Source organism: Convolutriloba macropyga, chromosome 15 (assembly GCF_964194025.1).
Source record: "Convolutriloba macropyga chromosome 15, txConMacr16.3, whole genome shotgun sequence".
Taxonomy (NCBI): domain Eukaryota; kingdom Metazoa; phylum Xenacoelomorpha; order Acoela; family Convolutidae; genus Convolutriloba; species Convolutriloba macropyga.
In genome coordinates, this window is record NC_134482.1 from 24,869,933 (window position 1) to 24,895,428 (window position 25,496).

At 36.4% G+C, this 25,496-nt stretch overlaps 2 protein-coding genes across 4 annotated transcripts in view; one reads left to right on the top strand and one right to left on the bottom strand.

Annotated features, from left to right (window-relative positions):
• LOC142354508 (peptide chain release factor 1-like) overlaps nucleotides 1-25,496 on the bottom strand; it is a 157,943-nt gene that overhangs the window by 94,295 nt on the left and 38,152 nt on the right. The window lies entirely within an intron of this gene.
• LOC142354371 (putative inhibitor of apoptosis) lies at nucleotides 2,791-20,338 on the top strand. Of its 3 annotated transcripts, none has more exons than XM_075406646.1 (3): nucleotides 2,791-3,238; nucleotides 18,449-19,442; nucleotides 19,554-20,338. In XM_075406646.1, exons 1-3 carry the CDS (start codon nucleotides 2,822-2,824, stop codon nucleotides 19,754-19,756), a joined length of 1,614 nt encoding a protein of 537 aa, XP_075262761.1. In that variant the 5' UTR covers nucleotides 2,791-2,821; the 3' UTR covers nucleotides 19,757-20,338. The 3 variants fall into 3 exon arrangements, with proteins under 3 accessions (XP_075262761.1, XP_075262762.1, XP_075262760.1); XM_075406647.1 differs by having other exon boundaries at nucleotides 18,449-19,433; nucleotides 19,554-20,336; XM_075406645.1 differs by having other exon boundaries at nucleotides 18,449-20,335.

The following is a 25,496-nucleotide window of genomic DNA, read 5'->3' on the forward strand; positions in this document are numbered from 1 at the left end:
TCTGGGTACACACGCAGAAAGAGCGGGAGGAATACTATATGTCCATAGGTGCGCTAAAGTAATCGTACATGTTGTCGAAAATCAGTTTTGTACGGAGGAAGTACCAGTTAGGGTGTTTTCTGACAACACTCCAGAAATAATTAGATACATGGACCCCATTTCTAGAGTATTCTATAGAAATTTCACCCTGATTAATTGCAACCCCATGTACCCGAACGCTCTTGAATTGCAGTATGGGTCATGGATAACATATGGGCGAAGGATGCAATTAATTGAAAAACCCAATGTTATGCCTAATTATAGAGTTAACGTCAATTGGTCAACTTCGGTGCCAATGGAAGGGTTTTTCAATGACAAGGACCTGGAACTTAGCAAAAGGGCCCAAAGGTTAAGGCATTCGAGAAAGACGATAACAGGAAGAGAAGTTTTCCTGGGACAAGGAGGTTTATATGAGCATGAGACTCTAGAGTATTTCAACATGGATTTAAATTACAATAATCAGTGGCATGAATTGCTGATTTTTGAATATTTGGGTAATGAAGTGAAACAAATCTGGCATGTGGCCTGGGAAATAACCATCAGTTTAATGACTATTTTTATTGGATCTAAAATCATATTTTGTTTGGTACGCGTGTTTCTTTCAATCGATATGCTACGCAGTGGCACCAATCCTGTAATTGCACTGCAACCCATTAACCCAATGGGGGAACTAGGTTATTTTCATTATCTAAAACAACGTACAAAGGAACAAGAATTGACAAGAAAAAGGATAGTTGAACGGTGTGATGGTGAAACAAACATCGTTGTTATAAAAGCAAAAAAGGCAAAATCTGTACCAGATATGGCAGAAATTGAAATTGATACATTAGACTAATTTACGTGTATGATATGTAGAAATGGCAGAACCAAAAATCGGTGATTATTGCTATTATCTACCCGAGTTGTTCGAAGTGAGGTCAATAGTCAGGCAACAAGTGTATCGGATTGTTGGTGTAACCTCAAACAAAAGGTACGTGGTGCCACTGACGCAGCTGCAACCACCCAATATAGTGATATAGTGGTTAGAGCCGCAATTAGCGTTGATGAGTTAAATGAGATGCAACACAGAATCGAGGAACAACAAAAGAAGATTGACAACAGCGAAATGCTGGGAACAGCCGGGGCTCGGCTCGAAGAGGAGCTCCGGCAGTTAAAACTTGAAAGTCAAAGATTAGGTGATCAATTGCTGGAGACCCAACGGCAACTTGAATACGCTGGGAATCAGCGGGAGTCCTGCAGAAGGCAGGTGGAAACATTGAAGAAAGAGTTGGAGGAGGTTACAAATGTAGCCGAACCAAAAACAAGGGAATGTATCGCTCTGGTGGACGAGCGGGAGTGCTTAGCTCGGGAGTTGGAGAATGCCGAGATAGACAATAGAAAGCTGAGGGGTAGACAGAGCAAACCTCAAAGAAGGTCATACAGAGGAGGCTGGAGGCGATCAATGCGCAGAGCCCGTTCAGTGGACCTCCAAACTTTTATGAACTTCTATTCCTGCCACAGGGGGCCACAACCAGTACTATCCAGAAACATTTCAAAACGTTAGCAATGCTTTGTCATCCGGACATGGGTGGTCGTGAGGACATGTTCAAAATCATTCTTCAAGCAAAGAAAATTATGGAAGACGAGGAGGCCCGTAATATCTATGACAAGTACGGCATTGAAAAAGCACAAGAATATATGAACTCGAAAATGGACATTTGAAACTCTTGCTGTGTGAGTGAGTGGAACACTCACATTTTTCTAAGAGGGAGGCAGTATAGTGAACCATAATGTATGACATGCTCATAAATTACATATTAAGCGCATAGTTCGAAATTTTCATAAACAAAAAGGAGAACAAAAAGAGATGGTTACTAATAGTAAACCGGATTTTAACAATATAGAGAAAGCATCATAAATAATGATGGGAATCATCATAGAATTTAATCTTGACGGGACAATTCAAGGAATGTTTGTTCATGACGGGATTCGTCAAAGCAGGTAAACCTGTTATCTGTTAGTTTAACTAACAGGGACCCATGCGGTAGAAAATAACTATGAGAAAATCCCACGGAGATTAACGAAAATGGGTAAAATTAACCTAAGATTAATTAACCATTGATAGGACTGAAACCAAAGAACATATTCAAACCTAAACCTTACACAATCGAGCTGCCTCTCTTTAATTGCTTTACAACTCTCATCTTCACAAATCTTCTAATATTTACAAGCAATTGATCTTATTTTGTATTAAACTGATTGAACTTTTACATTTGCTCCATTAAATTCAAGTCTGAAACTTGGAAAATTTTCCTCAGTAACTCCGAGGTTTAAAGTGCTTAGGAATAACATCCAACCCAAATCGTAACCGTTGACAGTGCACGGATATTACAGAATTATTTCTCTAGACATTATTCTGAAGCCAATTCTTGTACGTGGACCTTTTTGTGCAACTGCAACAACTGCAATCCAGTACAGAAGGTCAAATTAGCCAACCAATAAAGGGATGTCAACCCTAGTGCCACGACACTGAAGCCTAAACTACGACTACTACTACCCCAGCCTGACGCACGTGCCATATTTTTATATAATGATTTACTTTTATGTTATCGTATGTGCTCCGTGACTTGGCGGAGCATAACATACTGGTGGGGGGGGGGGGGTGGGTTACTTGTATGTATAACCACATGGTAAATTTTCCAAAATTGTCGGAATTAAAGACGCTGCAGACGATTTTATCAAGAATTTATAGAGCTAGTCTTATTCAGGTTTGTTTCAGGTTAATGTGTCGAGAGGTTCGAGAATGGAATTTGATGTTCTGAATGAAAAATTAGAAACTAAAAAGGAAATTGCTTTGAATAAGCGATTGATGCAATGTTATTCGATTGTATCCATTGCGTCATTTGCGCTTATAAGAGTACAAGAACGATTAAAGTTGGGCTACAACTTCGTGGCTCTCAGTTTGCTTCAGTACAAATACGACCAGAAATCAGGAAGGATGATTTGTTCAGAGTGTAATTATGCGTTTAGTTTAAGCTCTTCTTACAATTATGAGCAACACTCATCTTACGGAAAAGATTGCAACATGGCAATTAAAGGTGGTTACACCTTAAATCCGAGAGATAATCATGGAAGCAATGCGATTGAACAAGTCTTTTCGAATGCTATGGGAAACGACAGGTTGTTTGACGAAAGGCAAATGGAAGGTTTTAGCGATGAAGTAATGATGATTTTCAAAGTTTAGGCTGTATTTTTGCACTAGGTAATTGTCGAACTGAAAGAGATCTTATCGGTTTGTTAGTTACAAAAGCTACTACGGAAGCTATAGAGCAGCTCTCAATTTTTTTACGCAAATGGCAACCCTCAATACCCAAATTGATTTGTCTATTTATTTTGAAGTCATGAAGTTGGCAAGGATTGGAAAAATTGCACCAAAACTGAAATTTGTCAAAAAGGGAGTGATTTAAAAAGTAAAGGCTTTCTGGATCTATTCTGCCCCCCTCCCCCAGTGTTTTTTACAACCACCAGTTATAAAATATGTTATATAGTACGTTACTGTGTACAAAATAGCACGTGCGCCTGGCGGCGTAAAAAATGTAAGCCCACTAAGCTGGGGAGGGGTGCAAAACAGGATAGATCCGGCTTCTGTTAACGGTATTAGATGTCTTACCAAATAGATTGATCTGATAGCAGGCGCCATTGTTATCAAAATTTGGTTTAGCATCAAATTTCAATTTAATTAGAATCATTAGGCCCAGATAGTGGCAACTCACCTTAAAATGAAAATCCTCAATATGCGACGGCTCTTGTGAAAAAACAATAACAATGGTTACGTCTCTGTTCAATATTGACATATTCTGTTTCATATAATTATAGCTTTTTGACAATTACTGTAGGGTTTGTTAGGTCATCTGTTTTGGAGTGAGATATAATACATATCACCGGCGAATTGTTAAACTTCGCTTATCATTTTTTCGAGAAGGGAGGCTGTTAGTTTGACTATCTACTTCGTCATTAGTTGTTTGTTTTCTAATGATGTTTGTCTTTGTTTAACTTTCACCATAATCTGAACGAACACATGCTTCCTTTTTGAGCGCCTTGCTTTCTACAAGCGCACTGTTTTCTACTAGATAGAAATAATTTTAGCCTAGTTTTAGATTCTATACCAAAATTTGAAATTTTTCTGGAGAATTTGTCAGAAATTGAAAGCTTTTGCGAGACATAACAGAATATTAATAAAAGTTTCTTTTTGTTCTATGAGTATGTTCATTGATTCATTTAATGCTAAATTAAGAATAAACTTGCGTCCAACTGTGTTTGTGGCGAGCCGTTCACAGTTGCCCATGCCCTTCACTGTCCCAGAGGCGGGTATACCCACTTAAGACATAACGACATCCGTGACTCTTTCGCCAATCTGCTTGAGGAAATCTGTAGTTTTGATGTTGAAATCGAGCCTAATCTTCTGCCGTTGCAAGGTGAGTCCTTTGCAAATAAAACTACCAGCACTGAAGATGACGCACGATTGGATAGTAAAGCCAATGGCCTCTGGGACAGCAGATTCACAAAAACGTTTTTCGATGTAAAAATCTTCAACCCCTTTGCCAAAAGCTGCCCGAAAAATATCGAAGACGCGTATAGCTACCGTGAAAATACCAAAAATTGAAATATGAGCCTCGAGTTATAAATGTTAAGAAGGGCACTTTCAGTCCGTTGATTTTTTCTTGCACATGAGGAGCAGGACCTTCAGCAACTCGGGTGATAAAGCAAGTTGCCAGCAAACTGAGCCTTAAGAACGACGACTCCTACGCCAACATCATCACGTTTATCCGAACGAAAATCAGCTTTGCGCTACTCCGGAGCTCCGTACTCTGCCTGCGCGGTTCCCGCTCGCTCCGACGACCGCAGCCGGTCGAGGCTTCCATGGGGGCGGTTGTTGAGGAAGGGAGGCTTTTAAGTTGATACTCCTTTATTTGATTTTCTTTTAGATTTGTTTTACGTTCTGATAATTTTTATCTCACTTTAAGTTAATTGCTGGTTTGTAGCAAACCCTTCGCTGTACCCAACCTTCTCTCATCTCCTTTTTAAATTCGTTCTTTTTCTTAACTGGTACCGATTGAACTAATTTTTGCCACCATTTTTGTAAATACTGTTCTCGACCTTTCTGTAACTGTTCTGATTAAACCTCACATACATTTTGTCTATATGCTATTGTAGTTTGTTCCCTTCTAATTTAAATTTTCTAACTTTTTAATGAAATGAGTGTCATTGAAGGGTCATTCAGGAAACCGAATTGATTTTTGTTGTTCAGCTCTTGTTTTTCAAGATGTTCTATCATTAGCTGGTGTCACTGAATTTGGCATCAAGTTTTCTGGTTCAACCGCATCACCTTTTGTAATTTGGAGTTCCATTTGCTGTTAAAGGTACATTTGTTCAAACGCTTTTCAAAATACATTTGGTAGTTGCAATCAGTAATTGTCTTTCAGTAGATAATTGATTGGTCGAAAGACCATGCGTGAAGTAATCCAGGAGCCGATGCTTTGTTATTTGGTAAAACGACAAATACATAATGCAGTTCTTTTGTTATAATTCTGAATGAAGAATCTTTTGTTATAAACGAAATTCGGTAGCTCGACAATTTCTCTCACCCCTTCTTATGCAGCTAACTTGGAAAACCCTTATTTGCGTTAACGACTTAACGCTAATGTCTTATAGTCTTTTTACCTCATGTTCATTTTGTAGATTTTCTTTTTTGGCTTGAGTCAGGCTGGGTCTCGAACTGTTTTGAGTGTACTCATTACTTTTTCAATTGCCGACTTGCGGCGCTTCTGATTTTTTGTATGTTTGAGCGGAAACATCTGCCTTTTCCTTCCAAAATAAAAATTGATTTTTATTGTTTTTAAGTGTCAATAATTCTTTAGATATCCACTGTTCTGTTGCGATTTGTTGTTGGGACTCCTTTTTTAGGCCTTAACCGATTCAGCACTTTTTTGAGCAAATGTGAAAAAAGTTTGAAACATGGAACTTTCTTTCGCTGATACGTTTGTCTCCAATGTGTTGGTGTTTTTTAAAACTCAGCTCAGAAAAAATTTGTATTTCTTGTAAAAGCTTTGTACCCATTTGTTTTCTTGTCAATTTGCAAAGATTAAATAAACACTTTTGTAGAATGATCCTTTTAAATTCAATTTGAATCCTGTGATTTTTTTATTATCAAGCGGTGATCAACCAGTTAGACTATCTCCGTTTGTCCAAGTTGTTTAATTTTTCTCTACTATCTCAAACCATTATTGGAAGCTAAAACTTTTTTAAAATTACTTTTTCTTTTGACGAAAATAAATTAAACCCATTTTTCCGAGCAATGCCATGTCTGCTACTGAATATGCTCCGGACATTTTTTCCGTCGGTTGATACCAGGTTTTTAATTTGAACAATAAAACGTTTATTAGAAGTGCTTTCAAATCATTCTTGCATTTCAACCCACCGTGATTGAAAAAAGTTCCTAAATTGAGTTCCTAGAGCTCCTTATTTGAGCTACTTAGGTGAGTGAAATAATGCTTGAAGCATAAAAAACTTCAAGGGAATAGGCTTTTAATCGTTTATCCTTGTTGCAGACATATTTGGATGTTTTGTTATTGTGAAAAGATGGAAGATTGTTTCTTATTAACACTCCGCATATCCATATAAAAATTTAAGATGCAAACGTAAGTTGGAGAAGTGTTTTTCATGTCTTTCGGTTGTTTGCGTATTCCCGAGATTGGGTCCTGGATTAAGTTTTACATGACATTATAAAATAAGATAACATTTAATTAGGAAATTATAATTTTTTTCCAATAGGAGATTTTGGTTCCAACTATTTTTAACGTTTTATTTTAATTTTCTTTAAACTCATCTAACAGACACATTGCATCCAGTGTGCTGACACACACAGTTCATATATGATCTTATTTAGTGAACTTTTTTGGATTTCAATTTTGTTTTGGATGAATGACATCCATTCTAGTATCTGCTCTGTCCAATCTATTTTCCAACACTTTAAAATCGGTGTTACTGATTTTGCCGCGTAATGGTGCAATATAGTTCAATGAGCAATTGTATCAGCATTGTTTTTTTTTCGCTCAATTGTACCGTTCTTCGAATTTGGAAGTTCCTGAATTGCTAGTCTATGTGGTTTTACTTTCCTAACACATTTTAATTGAACTTCACATAACTGTGTTGCTGGCTCGTCGCCTGGAAAACCCTAATCGATTGAATTATGTGTGAACTATCAAACATTCTGCTTTAGTTGATGTCGTATAATTTTTAACAACATTGTTCAGGTCTTCAATTGTTGATGATGGATGTGAAAGGGCAGCCGCCTCAAGTAAATAGAAAATGGATTAATTTCACCAAGTTAGTTTTAGCGTTTCGTATTTTACTCGTTTACCTTTATTTGCCTTTTGCATGACTTTAGTAATTGCTCTCAACAAACGGAGTTGGTCTTTTCCAATGCGCTATTGGTCCTATTTTTTGTCCAATTTGTCTTCCAATGCGCGATTTTTCATCTGACGCTTTTGAAATTTTCGTCTTCAATTTCATGATAAAAAGGCGAAGACGTAGAATCATGATATAAAAGACTCTTTGGGTGTGTCGATCCCCTCACTCCCCTTATCGCCAACTCAACTCAGTTTACATATAATCATGCGAATTCCTGCTTCTCAATGCTTAATCTCCCAAAACGCAAGCTGGCTGCTACAGAAACCAAACGCTCGCTGGTCGTGTCGTTTGAGCAATTCACCCGACGTTAGTCAGTTTTCGGATCTATTCCGCTCACATCACCCCCCCCCCAATCCCTGCACATCGCCCCTTCAATTTCGCTAATGGTCGTTTGAGAGCAATTCCACAGACATTAGTCGGTTTTTTCTGCTTTGGTTGGTTTTATTTATAATTCAAATAATCATTGTCGATAACTCTTCAAAATGTTAATTCATAAATTCACCCTCTAGCATTTGGCCTCTTTCAGCTTCTCGCAAATATCTACGCTGAGTTGTTGCTGTAGTATTACGAGAGCCGTTACAAATGAACGGATAATTAATCCCGCATTAGAGCGAACGTTTTTAGGCGCTAATTAACCATTCTTTCGCCGCGCGCTAAACGAACTAACGCTTGTTAAGACTACCAGTACACAAGTATTTAAACAACTCAGTTCGACTTATTTAAATAACACAACTTTAGGCCTGGATCTCCTCGCTTATATCCGGGATAGAAAACGTACTTTTTTGAACGTAGGCGGCCTGTAAAACCACAGTTTCTTTTGATTTAAATTACTTCTGCTTTTGACAGTTGCAATGCAGATCGTTTCCCCCAAGTTCAATAAAGATGAAGCAGATTGCTTCAAAGGAAAAGACAATAGAGTCTCATAAAAAGCCTCCAAGAAAACCATAATTGTTGCGGTTTTAGAAGAGGGGGAAAGCAGAAAACAGGCGCCTACGAGATCAAAAATTGATGCTCTCAGCTTTTTAGATTTTTATTATTTTTTGGAGTTTCAATAATTTTTCCGTGAGATAAAAAAGAGTTAATTCTCTTGCCTTCTCGGCCAATAGGAAAATTAAGAAGCACCTCACTATGAACGTGAGTTTGTGATTCGCTCCCTATCGGCCCAAACGGAGCTGAGGGGGATTTATTGTTGCTCTCAGTGAAGTGGGACGGAATTAAATTAGAGAGACAGAAACAACTTCCAGAAGTCAGCAGCAGACAACTGCTTTCATTTTTTCTAAAACTTCGACAAGAATATAATCGAACAACATTGTTTAAAAACTTAAACAAATATTTCTAGATTCACTTTTATAAATTTCTTTTCCCGTCAAAACTGAAGAACTACCCAACTGAACGATCGCCTTGCAGCTCATCTCGATTTCACCACAACGCAACTGGTAATTAGTAAGCTATAATTTTATATTTACTCTTTTATAAATTTAACACTTTCAGCCCCCCCCCCCAACTATTTTAAATTGAGACTTATAGCACAGACAGGTCTTAGGCATATATCTTTGCCTTCGATTTGTTATATCTTTTGTCAAGTTTGACTGGCGTACATAAAGAGATCCCGTATTGTGAGATCTGTAGCAGCCCAGCAAATTTGATATTGCCATAATCTTTAGTTTTATTTGCTCTGCTTGAATGAGTTGTTATTTTGTAGTTTTTTGTTTGAATTTGCTTTAACTTTGCAGCTCGAAAATTTGTTAAAATTACTCTTAAAGATATTTGATTGATATTTTTGACTGAAATAAGCTTTTATCAGCAACAGCAAATTTTTGCTGGTACAACTTCTGGTGAAAAATGGGTTTTGTTTTTCTTTGTATGAATCTAGTCTTTAATTGATTCTTAATCTTAGAGATCTCTTTTGGACCATTCAGTTTTTGATTTCACCTTTTTTGTTCAAATATATTGGCTATTCTTCCACGTTACAAGATATGTCTCCTTTAAATGAAATTTTGCCACTTCAGCGTTTCCCATTGAGTTTTCTTTCTCGAGTTTTTTTTTGTTTGATTTAAATCTGGCCGGAATATTCACATAATTTCTGATTGACGTCGTAATCAATTGCCTGCTTCAATGATGTCAATGTTGATTTTTTTTCTTGTTACGACGGTTTTCTACCATCTCTTGCTTAGCTCTCTTGAGCCAGAGGATAATTATTCGAAATACAATCGATTCAGTTGCTGTTATATTTTGGTTGGGAAAGTCCGACGATCCGAATCGGTTCCGGAATTCTTCTGGCTATTTTTTATTTCGTCGTCAAGATTTTTGTTCTGATCATATGACGTCACAATCACTTCAAATCTGCGTTCATTTGATTTGGTGTACGAGGTCATTTTTCTTATGAAAATTGCATTCTCAAGCCTGCACGGTCGTACTAAGGCCTTACCAAGTTTGTTAAGGTAACTTCAACAGAGGAATTTAAAATAAAAGTAACAGAAGTACTAAGCCTTTGGAAACCTACACAACAAAAGGCATTGGAGAAAAAGTTGAGCCAAACGATAATGAAGACAAATTTATGTGGCAACTGAAAATTATTGGTGTACCTGAAAAGGACAAAAATTTGAACTATGCTCTGTTAAAAGAGACGCAATTAATTCAAATTGTAACTGAAGAAGAGGACATTCGACTAGTTATTGAAAACTGTCCTTGGCTTAGAAAGTATAACTGTGGCAGCGTCCTTGTTTTAGTAGCTTTTCTATCTGTTTGGTACACCGGGTTGTGTAGAAGCCAGGCCATTGAAAATATTTTGTACAGACACCAAAAATTTTTAACATTACCGGAGCATTACTGGAATATTCCCCATTTTTTGTTGGAGAAAATTATTGAAAAAATTCAATGAGGATGTGTCAAAGACAAATTCAAGATGACAACAAACTGAAGATTCTCTATGACAATCAAGAGGTGTCTCTCGATTGAATATAGTTCTCAATAATTACGATAAACGTAAAGCAATGCCTCGGTTCTCCAAAAAATACAACTGACCGACCTCATATCTAAACAATTGGTCTGTCTTACGGAAACCTAGCTCGACTCAGATTTCGGATCGAATTTGACTTTTGATACTGATTTTTCCATTGATGCAATGATTACGAGAGATTAAGGCGCGCATGGAATTTTGAAGTGCTCATCCGTTTATTTTGCGTTGTTGAAGGGGAAACTAATAAGGACTCTTTTATCGTTATTTGTTTATATATACCGCCTAACATGTCATTATCGTCCCTCCTGGAAACAAATATCAGATTTAATTTGCAAGTTTTTGCAGTGCTTCGATTGTAAAACAATTTTTACTGGCGACTTCAACGAGCCCTTCCCTGACTGGGTTTCCTTTACGTCAATTGACAACTTCTTTGATTTGCTGATTGAGAAGAATTTTTCTACAGATATTACAGCATAGTACAGAGGTTGTTTATATGCGTGATCTAGTTTTTTGCCATCTTTGACGTACACAGTGAGATTAGGGGTTAATGGAGATTCGATATCGAGATAATTGAAAAGCTACAATGAAAAGTAGATGATGTATCGATTGAACTTCACTGCTGTTTATCTTGACCAATTTTCCAATCAAAATCCTGTCGTTTCAATGTTTTGTCGTCTTAAGGGACTCGAGAGCGAGCTCTTACCAAGTGAACTGTGGTCAGAATATAAAACAGTAATTGGCTACATGTTCATTATGACTCCCTTCATTGATTACTCTGTGACAGTTTATCAGCCTTCGGCCTGAAATTTTGACGACTTCAGTCAGCTGACTTTGAACGAAATGTACTCGACGGCCAAGGCATTCAAACTACGCTATCACATGCCTCCTTGGGATGTGATAGCATAGTTTGCACTTGGACCAACGCAGTGCTGCATTTGATTGTTCGGCATTCAATCCTGCTGAAGAATATGGCATTATTCGAAATTGAGGGATATCTGTTACAGCTACTCGAGTCATATCTAGTGGATAGAGATCAATGTGTAAAATCCGAAAGATGTTTTTTCTTCTTGGGCCTGAGTTTTGGTCGTTATTGGGCCGTTACTATTTTTTTGCTTTTTTAAAGATTTATCCGCTGCAGGGGTTTCAAGATATTATCTTGTTGCCGACGATAAGCCTTGAGCAACAGTTTGACAACTCTACAAAATGATAGAATCTTATTTTACGTGGGCTTCTGAAGATTCGCTGTTCAATGTTTCTACAACGTTCCAAATGTTGCGCTTGAAAAAGATTATCCAGTAAAGTCAAACAAAGATTTGGGTATCGGCATCCACGAAAGTTCAAAGCTGTACAATGTTGAACAAAAACAGAATGGCAAGTACGACTTGAATGCTTTAAAGCTTGTCTACGTTCAATTGTAATCCAACAGTGCAAATCTCGTCAAATCTTTTTTTTTTGCCATGATTAGAATAATGAAGACCAATTGTCTGACAATTTTTTTGCACAAACTTGAATGTTTTTACGGATTCCGATTTAAATTAGATTTTTAAAATTCAAACAGGGAGTTTTTTGTCGAAGAAAAATACCATAACAATCAGTTTAAGTATTTATTCTGAAACTTTTCTGATCTGTAATTCCTAAATAACCAATTATATCTTTTATGCGACCAAAGAACAGCATCGATTGAAGGTTTTTTGCTTTTTTCTTGCAACCGAACAGCCTTTATTTCAATTGTTTTTATTGAGATACATCAAAGGATAATTTATTTGCACTAGTATGAACCTCCCGCTGCTTGTAGCAAAATGGTATTACTGATAGTGGCGTATTATTTGTTCAAAATAGCGGTTTCTTTGTGATTAATTTTTACATGTACAAACTTTGCTCACTTTTAAAAATATCATGCGACTTTTTTCAGCTGAATGTTTTTGCAGAAACTTGATTAAAGACATTGCTGATGGCCTTCTGGTTACTTAATTTGCAGCCATTTTTTAATCTGTTCAAGAATTCATGTTTTTAAATTCTTGAATTTTTTGGAAATATATTTGTTTCGACGATTGACAATCTTCAAAAGAAATGAATGTTGACCTTTTTTGAGCAATTTTCAGTGTTCTTTTTGACACTATGCAATAGCTGTGGTATCACTCTAGTGTTTAACGTTTTGAGTGAGCATGCATTTATTGAATAATTGGTGCTTTTGCTATTTGGTTTATTAATAGCCGCCCTCATCTTCTCAGCCGGCTATTATTGCGCTCGTATTTTTTTTACAATTCAAAGAATTTGAATTGTATTGGGGCGCTGTCTTTTTTTTAAAGATCTGTTCACACATTTTCATGATTTTTGGAGTCAAATTGGAGTAGTGATTTTGGTCACGCCGAAACAGGAAATGGAGCGAAAAAGCGAGTGGTTTTGCGGCGTGAATTTTTTTCGCTCTAATTTTAAAGTAGAGTGCGAAAATGGTATTTGAACAAAAATTAGGTTTCTCGCTAGTGGTTTTTCGTTCACATGCGGCAATTTCACTCTGATTTTTACTGTTTTTTCGATTTTTTGGATCGGATTTTTTTCTAAATGGTTTTCCCAATCCATTCACAGCTCATTCTAGGCCTAGTTTTTAGTTTGAATTAAATTTTCATTTCTCGCTAGTGGTTTTTTTGTTCACATGCGGCATTTTGACATTGATTTTTTGTTTTTTTTATTCTTTTATCTAATTTTTTTTAAAAATTGTTTTCTCAATTAACTCATAGTCCAGTCTAGGTCTAGTTTTTCTGTTTATTCAATGAAAATTCTTTGAATTGTACGTCAGGACTTGTCCTGCTATGTTTTTTTTTTTACTTCGTCAAACTTTTTTTCGCTTTACCGTTTTGCCGCTTTTTCGACATTTTGCGTGAAATCTTTTTGACTTCTCTAGGCTAGTTTCTCTCTTCTCTCATTCTGCTAAAAGTGAATTTGAACATCAGTTGCTAAGCAAAGCAATTCAAAATGAACAGAGTCGGTATAAAAAATTGAAGTCAGAAATAGAAACGGGATAAACCCATAAAGCCCAATTTTAGATGCCCGCTATTTGAACGTCGTTCTTATAAGTCTTAGTTACCACCTCTAATGCTTATTGGTGTTGATAGTAGCCCCTGTAGCCTCTCTCTAAGAAACAGAAGTATGTTCAACTACGAAATGCCATCAAAATAAATCAGACTTGAAAAATATTTTTGTACAAAAATTTTTTTTTTCAATATATTCTATTCGTTCAATCCCAATCATGCTTATTGGAATCAACGGCGGCTATTTTCCGGCAATCTGCCGGGCATGTTTTCTTTCGCGATCTAAGGTTTTTTTCAAAGGAGCAGATTTTTGGTACATAAATTGGTACATGCTTTTCGATTACAGTGACAAAAGTTCCAATAAACTCTGAGAACATCTCGCAATGCTTTTGTTGGTACATTGTCCGGCAATCTGCAAATGCTAAGCCTTTATTAAATTTCTCTGCTCATAACTTTTTTCTTTTATTTCTTGCCATTGAAAATATTCCATGTGGTTGTTTCTCGAGGTCCATTGTTATATGCTAGGCAATAGTGTTGTGAGCAATCTCGAGAGTGCAATTTAAAGTAATTCACATTTGCTGCATCGCGACCGCAAACTTAATTCTCGCTAAATTCCTTAACATTCAAATTCCGTCTGAGAATTACACTCAAAGACATATTTTTTGTGAACAGAATTGTTCTTTCAACTAGTTACTTTAGCATAATATTAGCTGTTTTTCATCACTCATTGTTGATGATGCTGCTCAGAAGATATACTCAACACATTTGTGCTTAAAGTACAGAATTTGTGCTGTCAAAAAACTGGACTTTTGTCTGTACTGCAAGTACGTTAGTGAATGACTTAGCTTGTGTTGTTGAAGATGTCGACAGTATGATCAATGTTTAATATCTCAAATTTGAGCTGAACTGTAAAAGATCAATAGTTTCTAATGACAACATTATGTCGACATTGAATAAATGTTGACAGAGCTGTTATTTTTTACTGTATCTCTGAATTTTGAATGGTCCTTTTCGTCGTACTCTATAAGTGTAGGTAATTTTAAAAAAACTGCTTTTGCATGTAAGAATTGATTAGTATGCCGGGCAGAGTTGGTATCGCCATAAGTATCTAACCCAAGTAGTTTACTGATTGATGTCTTGTATAAATGGTGTGAGCGGGATGCGTACTTCGTGCTTCAGTCGATGTTCATCGCTATGCTTGAGCTGGCGAAATGTCCGGGGAGCTTCTACAAGAATCAGTTACTCTTGTGTTGGCTTTTTCGTTGACTATTACATGGTTGGAGAGGTCTATTTCACTGATCCAAAGGAAAGCGCAAACAGGTTTAATCAACAATACACTCCACAACAACAGAAAACAAATACACTTAAGAACAATAAAAAACTGGATATGGAGTGCAGAATGTTTAAGTGAAGCACAGTGAAAGAAGCTATAAGATCAGGCGCTGGGTCCAGATAGAATAGCGTTAATCCACCTGCACCATCTAGGCCCCATAGCACTTAGATACCTCACTAAAACCATAAACTTTTCTCTAAAGCAAAATCCCTAGCATCTGAAAAGTTGCTGGGTTATGCCCCTACACTAGCCTGGAAAACCCATAGATGAGTCTAAAGCTTCAAGTCAGTTGCGCTTCTCTCTCCCATTGCAATTCTAACAAAAAGACTTATCAGATGACTTAACAGATTATCCACTAAGGAACAACAGCTGGGGCTTTAGACCTGAGCACCGAACAACAACAGCTCTTAATATTATTGTCACCAACGATATCCATGAATTCCTTAATCAAAAGAAGCCTTGAAACCGTACTCCACTAGTTGCCTTAAATCTCTTCGCCTCGTTCGACTCACTTGATCAGTGATCAGAACTTACTAGCAAATGGCATACTGGAGGCACCACTACCAAATGGCACAAAAAGATGGGTCGCTTCGTACATGCAGTGCAGGTTTTCTTACTTAGAATATAGTTAAAAAAATCCAAGTGGAGAAAAGTCAATCAGGGTGTCCCCCCAAGTAGTCTATTATCGCAAATGCTCTTCAACATCTACATGATCAAGCTGCATCTGTCCCCGAAATATATAAACATCACGCTTTACGATGATGATATAACTTCAACAACTTCTCATCCACAGGTTGAAAAATTACGTGACATTAACCCCCTACATAAATGTTTTGCAGGACTGACTAGAATCCATAAAAATTAAATTATCAACTGAGAAATCAAGCGCACTGTGCTCAAAACCTGGAGCAATGAGGCCAAGTCTGACCCACACCTCTATCAAGAATTCACAAATGTCATTGAAATCCAAAGTCAAATACGTGGTGTCAGTTCTTACAGTATGTCAAATTTTGGAGATTTTGTAATAGCACCACAGATAAAGTACAAAAGCGCAATATCATACTGAAAAAGATTGCTGGTAGCGTCTGGGGCTGCAGAAATGAGTCGCCTTAAGCAATACAAAAGCAATGAGACAAAATGGAACCACCTGCAAACAACAAACACAGTGCCTTTCGCACAATTACTGGCTGATTAAAAATTTCTGACATCATTGACTAACTTAATGAGAATGAATTGATGCCTGCTCAAGCTCACAAAAAATTGCTAGCGCAGCAATTTCTGGCAGGCAGTTATTAGAGCCACGGGGCTGATCACAAAACAACCTCTACAACCAGTTATCGTCTCATGAGACCGACACTAAATGATACTTATAGGGACTCTGTGAAACAATTTACCAACAAAGAGCAAATAAATTGCAAAGAATACAAAAAGCGGTCATCTTCAACAACACACGGCCCACTATCTGCTGAACAAAGACAGCAAGAAACAAGGCACAACTCCACCAAATACTGCAAAAGAAGAACAAAAGCTGCCGCGAATTACACGAATCCGATTCGCACAACAGACCTAGATACTGCCCCTGCTGAACTTACTTGAGTGGCTTATAAAAAACCGCATTACTTGCCCCTTTCCCCCGATGTTGACGATACCCCTCCTGGCCCCCTAACCCGCGGACCCCATGCCACCCAACATGCCGTAGTTTCTGAAAGGTCGCCGCGCCACAAGCAAGTTTTGGATAAGGAGTCACACGACCAGTATATCTATTTTTATTATACAAATGCAACTAAGGAACCAGTTGAAAACGGCAATAAGCCCACATTTCCTTCCAAAATTGTCCGCAAGTTGAAGCTCTTGCGACAGCTACAACAATATCACCATAAGGTTTTACCACCACAACATCACTTGAGTTAAAAGTACAGCCCATTTGCCACATAACGTCTTCCATTGACCTTCTTGAGCTTCCTGGGTTTGAACGAGAAACAGGCAAAAAAGGATTGTACTTTTCATAATTTTAGTTTTATTTTTCATTTGGTGCACAGTTTTTGTTGGACAAGATAATTCTGGGAATTGCACTACCCAAAACTAACAAACTATTTGGGCGCAGCACTCAGTTGAATACCAATCAAATATCGTAGTGTATTCTGCTAACTAAAGGCACATTGTTGTAACTCTATTTTCAGCTACTTTTTCACTGCTCCTTTTCACAGCAAATGTTTTCTATGCGGATTGGCCATGCTCTAAGACAATGCGTTTATATATGGGATTTATGACATTTTTTGGTGTGATATCCCCGCCTTTCACTCTATTCCTATAATTTGTAGATCCTAGTCTACATTGATCAGTTGAAACAAAGAGTGAATTTAAAGCTGAAGCCAGAAGTGATGCTTGATTTGTCTAAAAAATGAGATGTAAAGCGAATTAAAGAAACATTTAATGAAAGCGGCGGAATTGACTCGAAGATTCCTTTTCGACAAAAATTAACCCTGAAGCTGATTTGTCGAAAATCAAAATTTAATATTGGCCTAAACAAGGCTGTCAAAGACAAGCCGTGACAACTTCTGCAAAAAGTCATCACCTAGAAAGCTTAAGTAAACTGTTTATTGAATAAACAATGTTACGAATACTGGAATATTATTTCCCACTCTCATTCAATACTTCCAAATGTGCTGGTAGTCGAAAATCAGAGCGTTTCAGCTCTGTTTCAGAAATTGATGCAGGACACAGAGTTTTTTATTTGAATGTTTGTTGCGCATTGGTAATCGAAAGCAGCTCTATTTAAGAGTAGTCAATTTCATAATAGTACTACGCGTCAAGAGATCCAAGATGAGTTCTGTTGAATGAATAGAGGACTATAAGAGTCTATTTTAAAATCGAGAAAAATAAAGTTAAAAAAATTGATACAGATTTGCAATTCTGTCAAAACAAATCGTTTGCACCAGAAGTGGCTAGCAAATAAAAAGTTGCACACTACATCTTAAAGATGGAAAAACAACTATTAACTTAATTTAATGCAGTGTGTTATATGCCTTTCTCAACTTCCATCTTTTATTGAGCTTAGCTCGTGTAAAACAAAACGTACAAATTTTCTGAAAATTTGCCAGTGGAAAGCTGATCCAATTATAGGCGAAATATTAATTGTCTTTCATTTTTTTCAAATAGAATTAATTTTTCAATTTGAAATTTCTCTTTGTATACGATTTCTAGATGCACAGAGCTCCTAAATGATAGCACATATGGTTGCCTGAGATGCCCTCAGAAAGTTGTCTGAACAAAAAATTTGGGTCTAGCATAAAGTTCTCACAATTTAGAAGTTGGATTAAAATAGAAATCACTGTCTCTGTCAATGGCTCTATTTTACACTGATGATAAGCAGGTAGTTCTCTGAAAAAAATTGGATGTGTTTCGCTTTTCACCATCTTGAAAATAGATATCCCTGAAATTGTGAAAGTGAACCTTGTCGAAAAACCGGCCAAGCCAGTGATTAGGGGCGTAGAGATATTGATTGTTTTGGACATTATGTCAGTGCTTTGCACTACGTTAGGTAATAGTAAAAAGAAACCTCTATGAGTTTCCTTTTTTTCTTCCGAACCAAAGCTTGCGCATGGCATAATTTAAAGATCATCATCACTCCACATTCAGAAAATGTTGGAAGGCGAGACAGTCATGCAGGAAGGCGATAATTTGTCGTTAGTGTTGCCTAAGTCATCGTCTACCTTCGAAGAGCTAGCCGTGCAGAATTTTGTATCAAATGAAGATATCGAGTATTACTCTTTCAGAGAGAGGTTAAATACTTTTGACGAGTTTGGTGAGATGAAAATGTCAGTCAAGCGAATTCTTTCATACCTTGGATTTTTCAGTCCGAAACCTGGTGAAAAGTGTTTGAAGTGTATATTCTGTAAACTGAAAGCACCATTTGACACAATTCGATCTCTTTTCAGGAAGCATAGAACTTTTTCGCCCAACTGCTGCTTTGCTTATGACGATCCCTTCAGTTTCTATGCAACTGAACATGAAGACACAGTCACATCAGATGAAATATTTGTTGCAAAAATGCTGAGAGACAACCTGTCCACATTCACAGCAAAATGTGACTTGAGTGATGCGCAATGTATTGAAGCCGCTCTCGTTGGCTTCCAATACTTACCACGTTCTCATATGATTAAATGTTTTGGTTGCGATTTTTGTTTTCGCGCTGAGTATTTTAAAAAGTATTCCAATTTTTTAGACATTCGGATTGCAGCCAAATGTAAATGTGATCTCAAATGGCCAAGCCTGGAAAAAAACTTACAAACACTTAGCGATTCTGTTTATCGCGAAAACTCATGGTTCAGGCGATACTTTGATGACCTTGTTCCTGAGACGGTTAAACTGCGTGAAGCGCATGATTCACGCTTTGAACGAGGGTTTTCTGGTCATAACCTTTGGACGAAGGACTCAAGAACTAAAGTTGTTGTGGAAAGTAAAGAGTTGAGCTCTACCGCAAAAGCCAAATTGGACTCACTTGAGTCAGGTATCAATGCAGCTATTGCAAAAAGGGATCAAGAGGAGTCAAACGAATGTGTGTCATCCTGGGAGCCCGGAATAAGTCCGAAGGAGTTGGATGTTTCTGGTGTGGAAAGAGCTGGTACCGACAGTATGATGTCCAGATATTACATGTACTCTGATTTGTCAGAAGTCAGTGCTTTCACTAAATTGACATTTACAAAGTTCATGCAAGATATCTGGGCACCGCTGGCGGAACCAGAGCGCGTTGCCACTACTAAACTGAGAACCCGGGAAGAGGTTAGCCGATGTTCTGTGTGCTTGTGCAACGAAGCAAACCGTCTGTTTGTGGGCTGTGGTCACATCTGTACGTGCCAGGATTGTGTGCTTCAAGTGCCCTCATGCCCAATCTGCAGGGCCAGAATCACTGGAGTGGTCCCTATCGAACTTCCTGCGAGAGATTGAGTCATAAATATTTAATTAATTGCTAATACTGCATGATTGGGGTGACTGCGAGTTGTAGTATAGATTGAAAAAGTAGGATCGTACCAAAACTTTAATTTCATATATAAGTTTGATTACTCAACTGGTGTTCCCCCAGACCGTAGGAAATTTTAATCCGATTGATCGACGTCTTAATGCTTAACAACAAACTTTTGTCTCAAGGAATCGATTTAATTGTTAATTAATAGTCGCCCTCATCTCAGCCGGCTATTATAGGGCTCCTATTTTTACAATAAAAGAATTGGATTGTAGTGGTACCCTGTCTTCTTTCAATCCGAGAATCGGATTGTATTGGGGCTCTGTGATTATACGACTCGAAGACTAGTATTGATGGAGCGTCTTTTTTGATCGATAATTGGGAGTGTATTTAAAACAGTATGTAAAAGTCAATGCCGCTTGTTTAGGTCAATCGACTGAACGAATTAAAGCGCAGAGAGAAGAGAGAGAGAGAGAGAGAGAGATTTTCATTTCATGCTGCGTTGTTGAGAGAGAGAGAGAGAGAGAGCGCGCGCGAGCGAGAAAAGTAGGCGAGAAAATTTTTTTTGCGAAGTGCGTGAAAAATTTTGATCACGTGCGGCTTTTTCGAAGGAGTTTTTTGGTTTTTGATTTAGTTTTTCGACAAAAGTGGTTGTTCTAAATCGTATTAACAAATAATTATTTCTTTGGAAGCTATTTCAATCATGTCAATCATATATTATAGTTTTATATGCAATCTTATGTGATTTTCGTGAATTCGCAATTTTGGACGCACAAATTTGTTTCACTTTACCTCATTTTGCCGCTTTTTCGACATTCTGGGTGAAATTTTTTTGACTTCTGTAGGCTAGTTCCACTCATCTCTCATTCTGCTCAAAATGCTTTTGAACAGCAGTTGTTCTGCAAAGCAATTCAAAATGAATAGAGTCAGTATAAAGACAAATGAAATCAGAAATAGAAGCCGGATCAACCCATAAAGCCCAATTTTAGATGCCCGTTACTTGAACTTTGTTCTTACAAGTCTTAGTTACCATCTCTAATGCTAATTGGTATTGATACTAGCCCCTGTATCTTCTCACTAAGAAATAGGACTATGTTCAACTATGAAATGGTATCAAAATAGTTCCCACTTTAAAAATGCTTCGTACAAAACACATTTTCTATCTATTCTTTCAATCCGAATCTTGGCAATGGGAATCAACGGTGGCTATTTTCTGGCAATCTGCCAAGCATGTTTTGGATTAGAGTAGAGTATCTAGAGTTTTGCACTATGATGCATCTATGGGGGACAATTAACTTGAATCGTTAATTGGCTGTGGTGAAATCCACCCCGTTTTAAAAAAAAATAAGAACTTTATTAACTCTATATCTAGTGATTTTATTTTCTCTCGTTGCCTTTTTCTTATAAGTTTTAAGGCACCTATTGAATTATTTCTAATTATTTCTATATCAGTGTTCAACTAAAAAAATTTGTTGGAATATATCAGCATAATGTGAAGTAAATTAGTGTACAGAAATTTATGACTATTTTTTGATATTGATTGATTTTACTGTCCGCATAATTTTGATAATAAAAATGCTATCTGATGTGGGCTAATTAATGAGGCCTTGTATGAGATCACTGTACTCATAAAAAGCATGGTCCAATTTGAATAGCTCCAGCATTAAATGTAAATTGTAAATTCTTCAATCATTTTGTTTTCTCTAAAACAGCTAATTTTTACTGCGTGCTGCGGTAATAACCCTGTGTAGGCAAGTAATGCTCATCTGAAATTGATTGTGGGGAGGGCTTTCCTGTTAATAAATGAGAGCTTTATCGATATATTTTTTCTATTAGTTCGGCCTAGAAACGCTTGAAATTAAATTGACTCATCAAAAACAATATTCGCGGCTCCTTGAAACAATTGTGATGGACACAGCAGTATAATTACAACACATATAATTTGAATGTTTAAATGTTGCACCATTTCTAAACCTCAACTAAACGGTGAGATGAGAAAACATTTGACCTAGCTTAGACCAATTTTTCTTCAAGCAGAATTTAGCATATACTACTTTCTGGAATCAAGTATGCGTTCAACATGCAATGTCGTCAAGCGAAAGTCAAACTTGAAGTCAAATATAAGTTTAGATTCGGTCTTGTTTAGATAATATTCACTGCTGCTTATGCAAAATGCAGTTTGAAGCAAAAGTTAGAGCAGAACTTGGACCCATAGAACCTATTTTGTCCAGGAACGCAATACATACTTACCGGCGTCAATAATTTCTAAATGATTGGTGTTCACCTGGAATAACATTTTGTTCTTGTTATAATAATTTAAATTGAAAAGAAACCCAACTAGGGGGATCGCCTAAAACTGCATTGCACTAAATTAATGAAATGTTTGATATTGCTGAAAAATTCGTCACTAAATCCAATCGCCTCTCAGTTTGCGCAACGCAAACAATTTAGTGACATCTTTTAAAGGCACGTGATAAAGTTTGTTGCGTCTAAGATTTTCAAAACAGACAGCTTTTGTTTATTTTAAACCCATAGGTGCCTATAAGTTTTAAAAATACTGCTACCTATTAAACACAATGGACTGACTACTGCTTGTTCGATATTAACAAAAATTAACAAGAAGCTCACGTAGCAAAAAAATTTTTGATGTTTATTGTGAATTTTTTCGTTTTTCACCAACACCAAAAAATCGTAAAAAGATCTTTGAGAGACCTATAAGCTTATTATTTGTATCTAAAAGTCATCTAAAAGTTGAATCTGCGAAGCATTACTGAGGATGAAATTAATGATTCTGAAGTAAAATAAGGAGGCTCAGTAATGTGCTTTCGCTCATAATGTTCCGAACCCGCGCATCAACTTTTTCGGCTTAATTGTCTACCAAATGAAGGGATGGAAAAAAATTCAAGTATTTTTCGAAAATAACTGGTGTATGAATAAGTTATTGTTTCCAACTCAAAACACTGGATTTTAAAAAAATTACTGCTTTAGAGGGACGTGCAGATTTGGCATTATTAAGAATACGAGTCAAAACAAAATTAAATAACAACAAACATTAATAACATCCAAAACTCGATTTCTATTTGTAGAAAAACTATAACAAGGACTAAATAGCGTCCGATAAAACCGAAACTAAAAAACTAGTTCATTGTTTCTTCCTAGAAAAGATATGGAACCAGTCTTTAATGAGACTCGGCAACAAAAACCAACAAAAGACGCTAACTTGAAGATTGCGCTCATAATTTTGAAAGCAATTGGTTCCAAAATAATGAAAACCATTAGATATGAACTCAAATCATTAGGTTTGTTTGTAATACGACGATTTTTATCTCCATTAGATAAGATTTTGGGACCTGTCATTATTTAAAAAAATTCAATACTACAAAAAATATAACAAAAACAAAAGCTCCCATTTTTCCAGAAAACGGCGTGGAAGCCGTTATGACCATAATCTTTGCCCTAAGAATAAGAAATGTTTGTTTGCGCGTCTTTGGACGCCAACCAAGTGATATGTGACCACTTGTTAATGAGACTAACAAGCAGACAATACAAGTTAAAAACAAGTTTGTATTTTTCGCAAAAAAATTTAAAGATCATCAAAATCATTAGCTATAAATTGAAATCAGAAAATTTTGGTTCGTTCATTCCTCTAAACCAAACCATTGAGACTTTTTTTTATCAGAATGTACGAAGTTTACAAAAAGAACTTCAGATACAGACAAAAATATTTTTTGAAAAACCATTGTCGAAGTCGGTAAAACGATAATGAATTCACTTAAATCACTAAAAATGCCAGGAACGTGATATGTGACCTGTCAATAATGAGATTAGGCAACAACTAGGCAAAAAAAGAACAGAAGACGCAAAGTTAAAAAATAGTTTTTTTAAAACAATTACTTTTAAATTCATTAAAGCAATCAGCAATAAATTAAAATTACTAAACCGGTTCTATTTTGTCATAGTAATATCATTATAATGATGTCATTCGTATATAGAAAATGTCATACTTTAACAAAAATAACGTTAAATACAGACAAAAACTAAATAGAAAAAATTTATACCCGTTATAACACTAAACCATTTCGCTGAAAAAATAGATATTCAACTTTGCCTGTTCTGACGACAATAATGTGATGCTACCTGTAGTTAACGCGAATAGACAAAAAAAACAAGATGCAAAGTAGGAAAATACTCAATTTTTTCGAAAGCAAAATTTTTCAAAATCTTTAAAACCGTCAGTTATCAATTCAAATCATTAAATAGAATCCAATAATTCCTCCAACGGAAACCACTGAATTTTGTCATTAGCCATTGAAACCTCTTATTATTCAGAAGTTCTCATAAGACTAAGAGCAAAAAATCAAAGACGAAGTGAAAAAATCAATTAAATTCTAGAAAGCGGCGTCGAAGCCGTTTAAACTATAATCCATTCCTTAAAAATTGTGTTTGTGTCGAATTTTTGAACACCAATAACGTTAAATACAGACAACAATCAAATAGAAAAAAATTCATACCCGTTATAACCGTAACCCTTTCGCTAAAAAAATAGATGTTCAACTTTGCCCGTTTTGACGACAATAATGTGATGTTACCTGTAGTTAACGTGAATAGACAAAAAGAACAGAAGGTGCATAGTAGGGAAACACTCAATTTTTTCGAAAGCAAAATTTTTCAGTCATTAAAACCATAAGTTATCAATTCAAATCATTAAATAGAATCCAATAATCCCTCCAACGGAAACCACTGAATTTTTTCATTAGCCTTTGAAACCTCTTATTATTCAGAAGTTTTCATAAGACTACAAGAAAAATCAAAGACAAAGTAAAAAATTCTTTTAAATTCTAGAAAAGGGCGTCGAAGCCGTTTAAACTATAATCCACTCCATAAAAATGTGTTTGTGTGCCGAATTGTTGAACACCAATAAAGTGATAAGTTACCTATCAACAATTTGGTAATGTGACAAAACCAGAAAAAAATTTGAAAAGGGGGCAGTTGTCCAAAAATGGAAAATGTTTGCGAAACTAGTAGTATCGAAGCCAGAAAACAGTTTCTTGAAGCGCAAGGCCGCAATAGAGATTAAAATTTAAGTAGTTTGAAGATGCATTCTCTCTGTGCTGAAACTTAGCTACAAGTTGACCAAAAATAGAGGAAAAAATTGTGGCAAAGCTCTATAATCCGTTTTTTTAAACAAATGAGTTTAAAAGTCAAAAGGACAATAAGCTTTCGACTAAAAAGTAAAAACATTGCCTGGCAACTGTTTAGGAAAATAGTTGGACCCGTCAATAATGAGCTTTTGTGCAATATTTTGTTCAGTAATGAACATAAAAAAGTCGATGTTTTTTTAGAACAGACAGCCGCTGATTACAATTCAGATTGTTTTCGGATTTTAGGATTCAACGATCAGACCAGAATCAGCCCTGCTGTTACTGTTCGTTCATTGAGAACATGCATTTATTCTCAGTGTAATGGAGGTAGATAGTTTGACAAAAAATCAATAATCAGAGAAAAAATGATTCTGTTTGTATAATTATCGAGTTATGTTAGCGAAAAACCGGCAAAATTTCAAACCCAGAAACCCCTCGGTGAAAGCAAAGAAGTAAATTAGCCCTTTTTTGATGCAAAGCAAATTGTGTCAGGTTTTTCTAGGTGTTCTATTCCGGCAAATTTAAGCAAAGTTGACAAAAGGTTTACAATTTTCGATGAAGAAGAGGCTGATTTTTTGAAATA

Bases quoted from the DNA above. Each gene is read 5' to 3' on its own strand.
- LOC142354371 (XM_075406645.1), top strand. From the start codon at position 2,822: ATGGAATTTGATGTTCTGAATGAAAAATTAGAAACTAAAAAGGAAATT. The intron at 3,239-18,448 runs GTAATGATGATT...CTCCACATTCAG, and splicing joins TGGAAGGTTTTAGCGATGAA to AAAATGTTGGAAGGCGAGAC.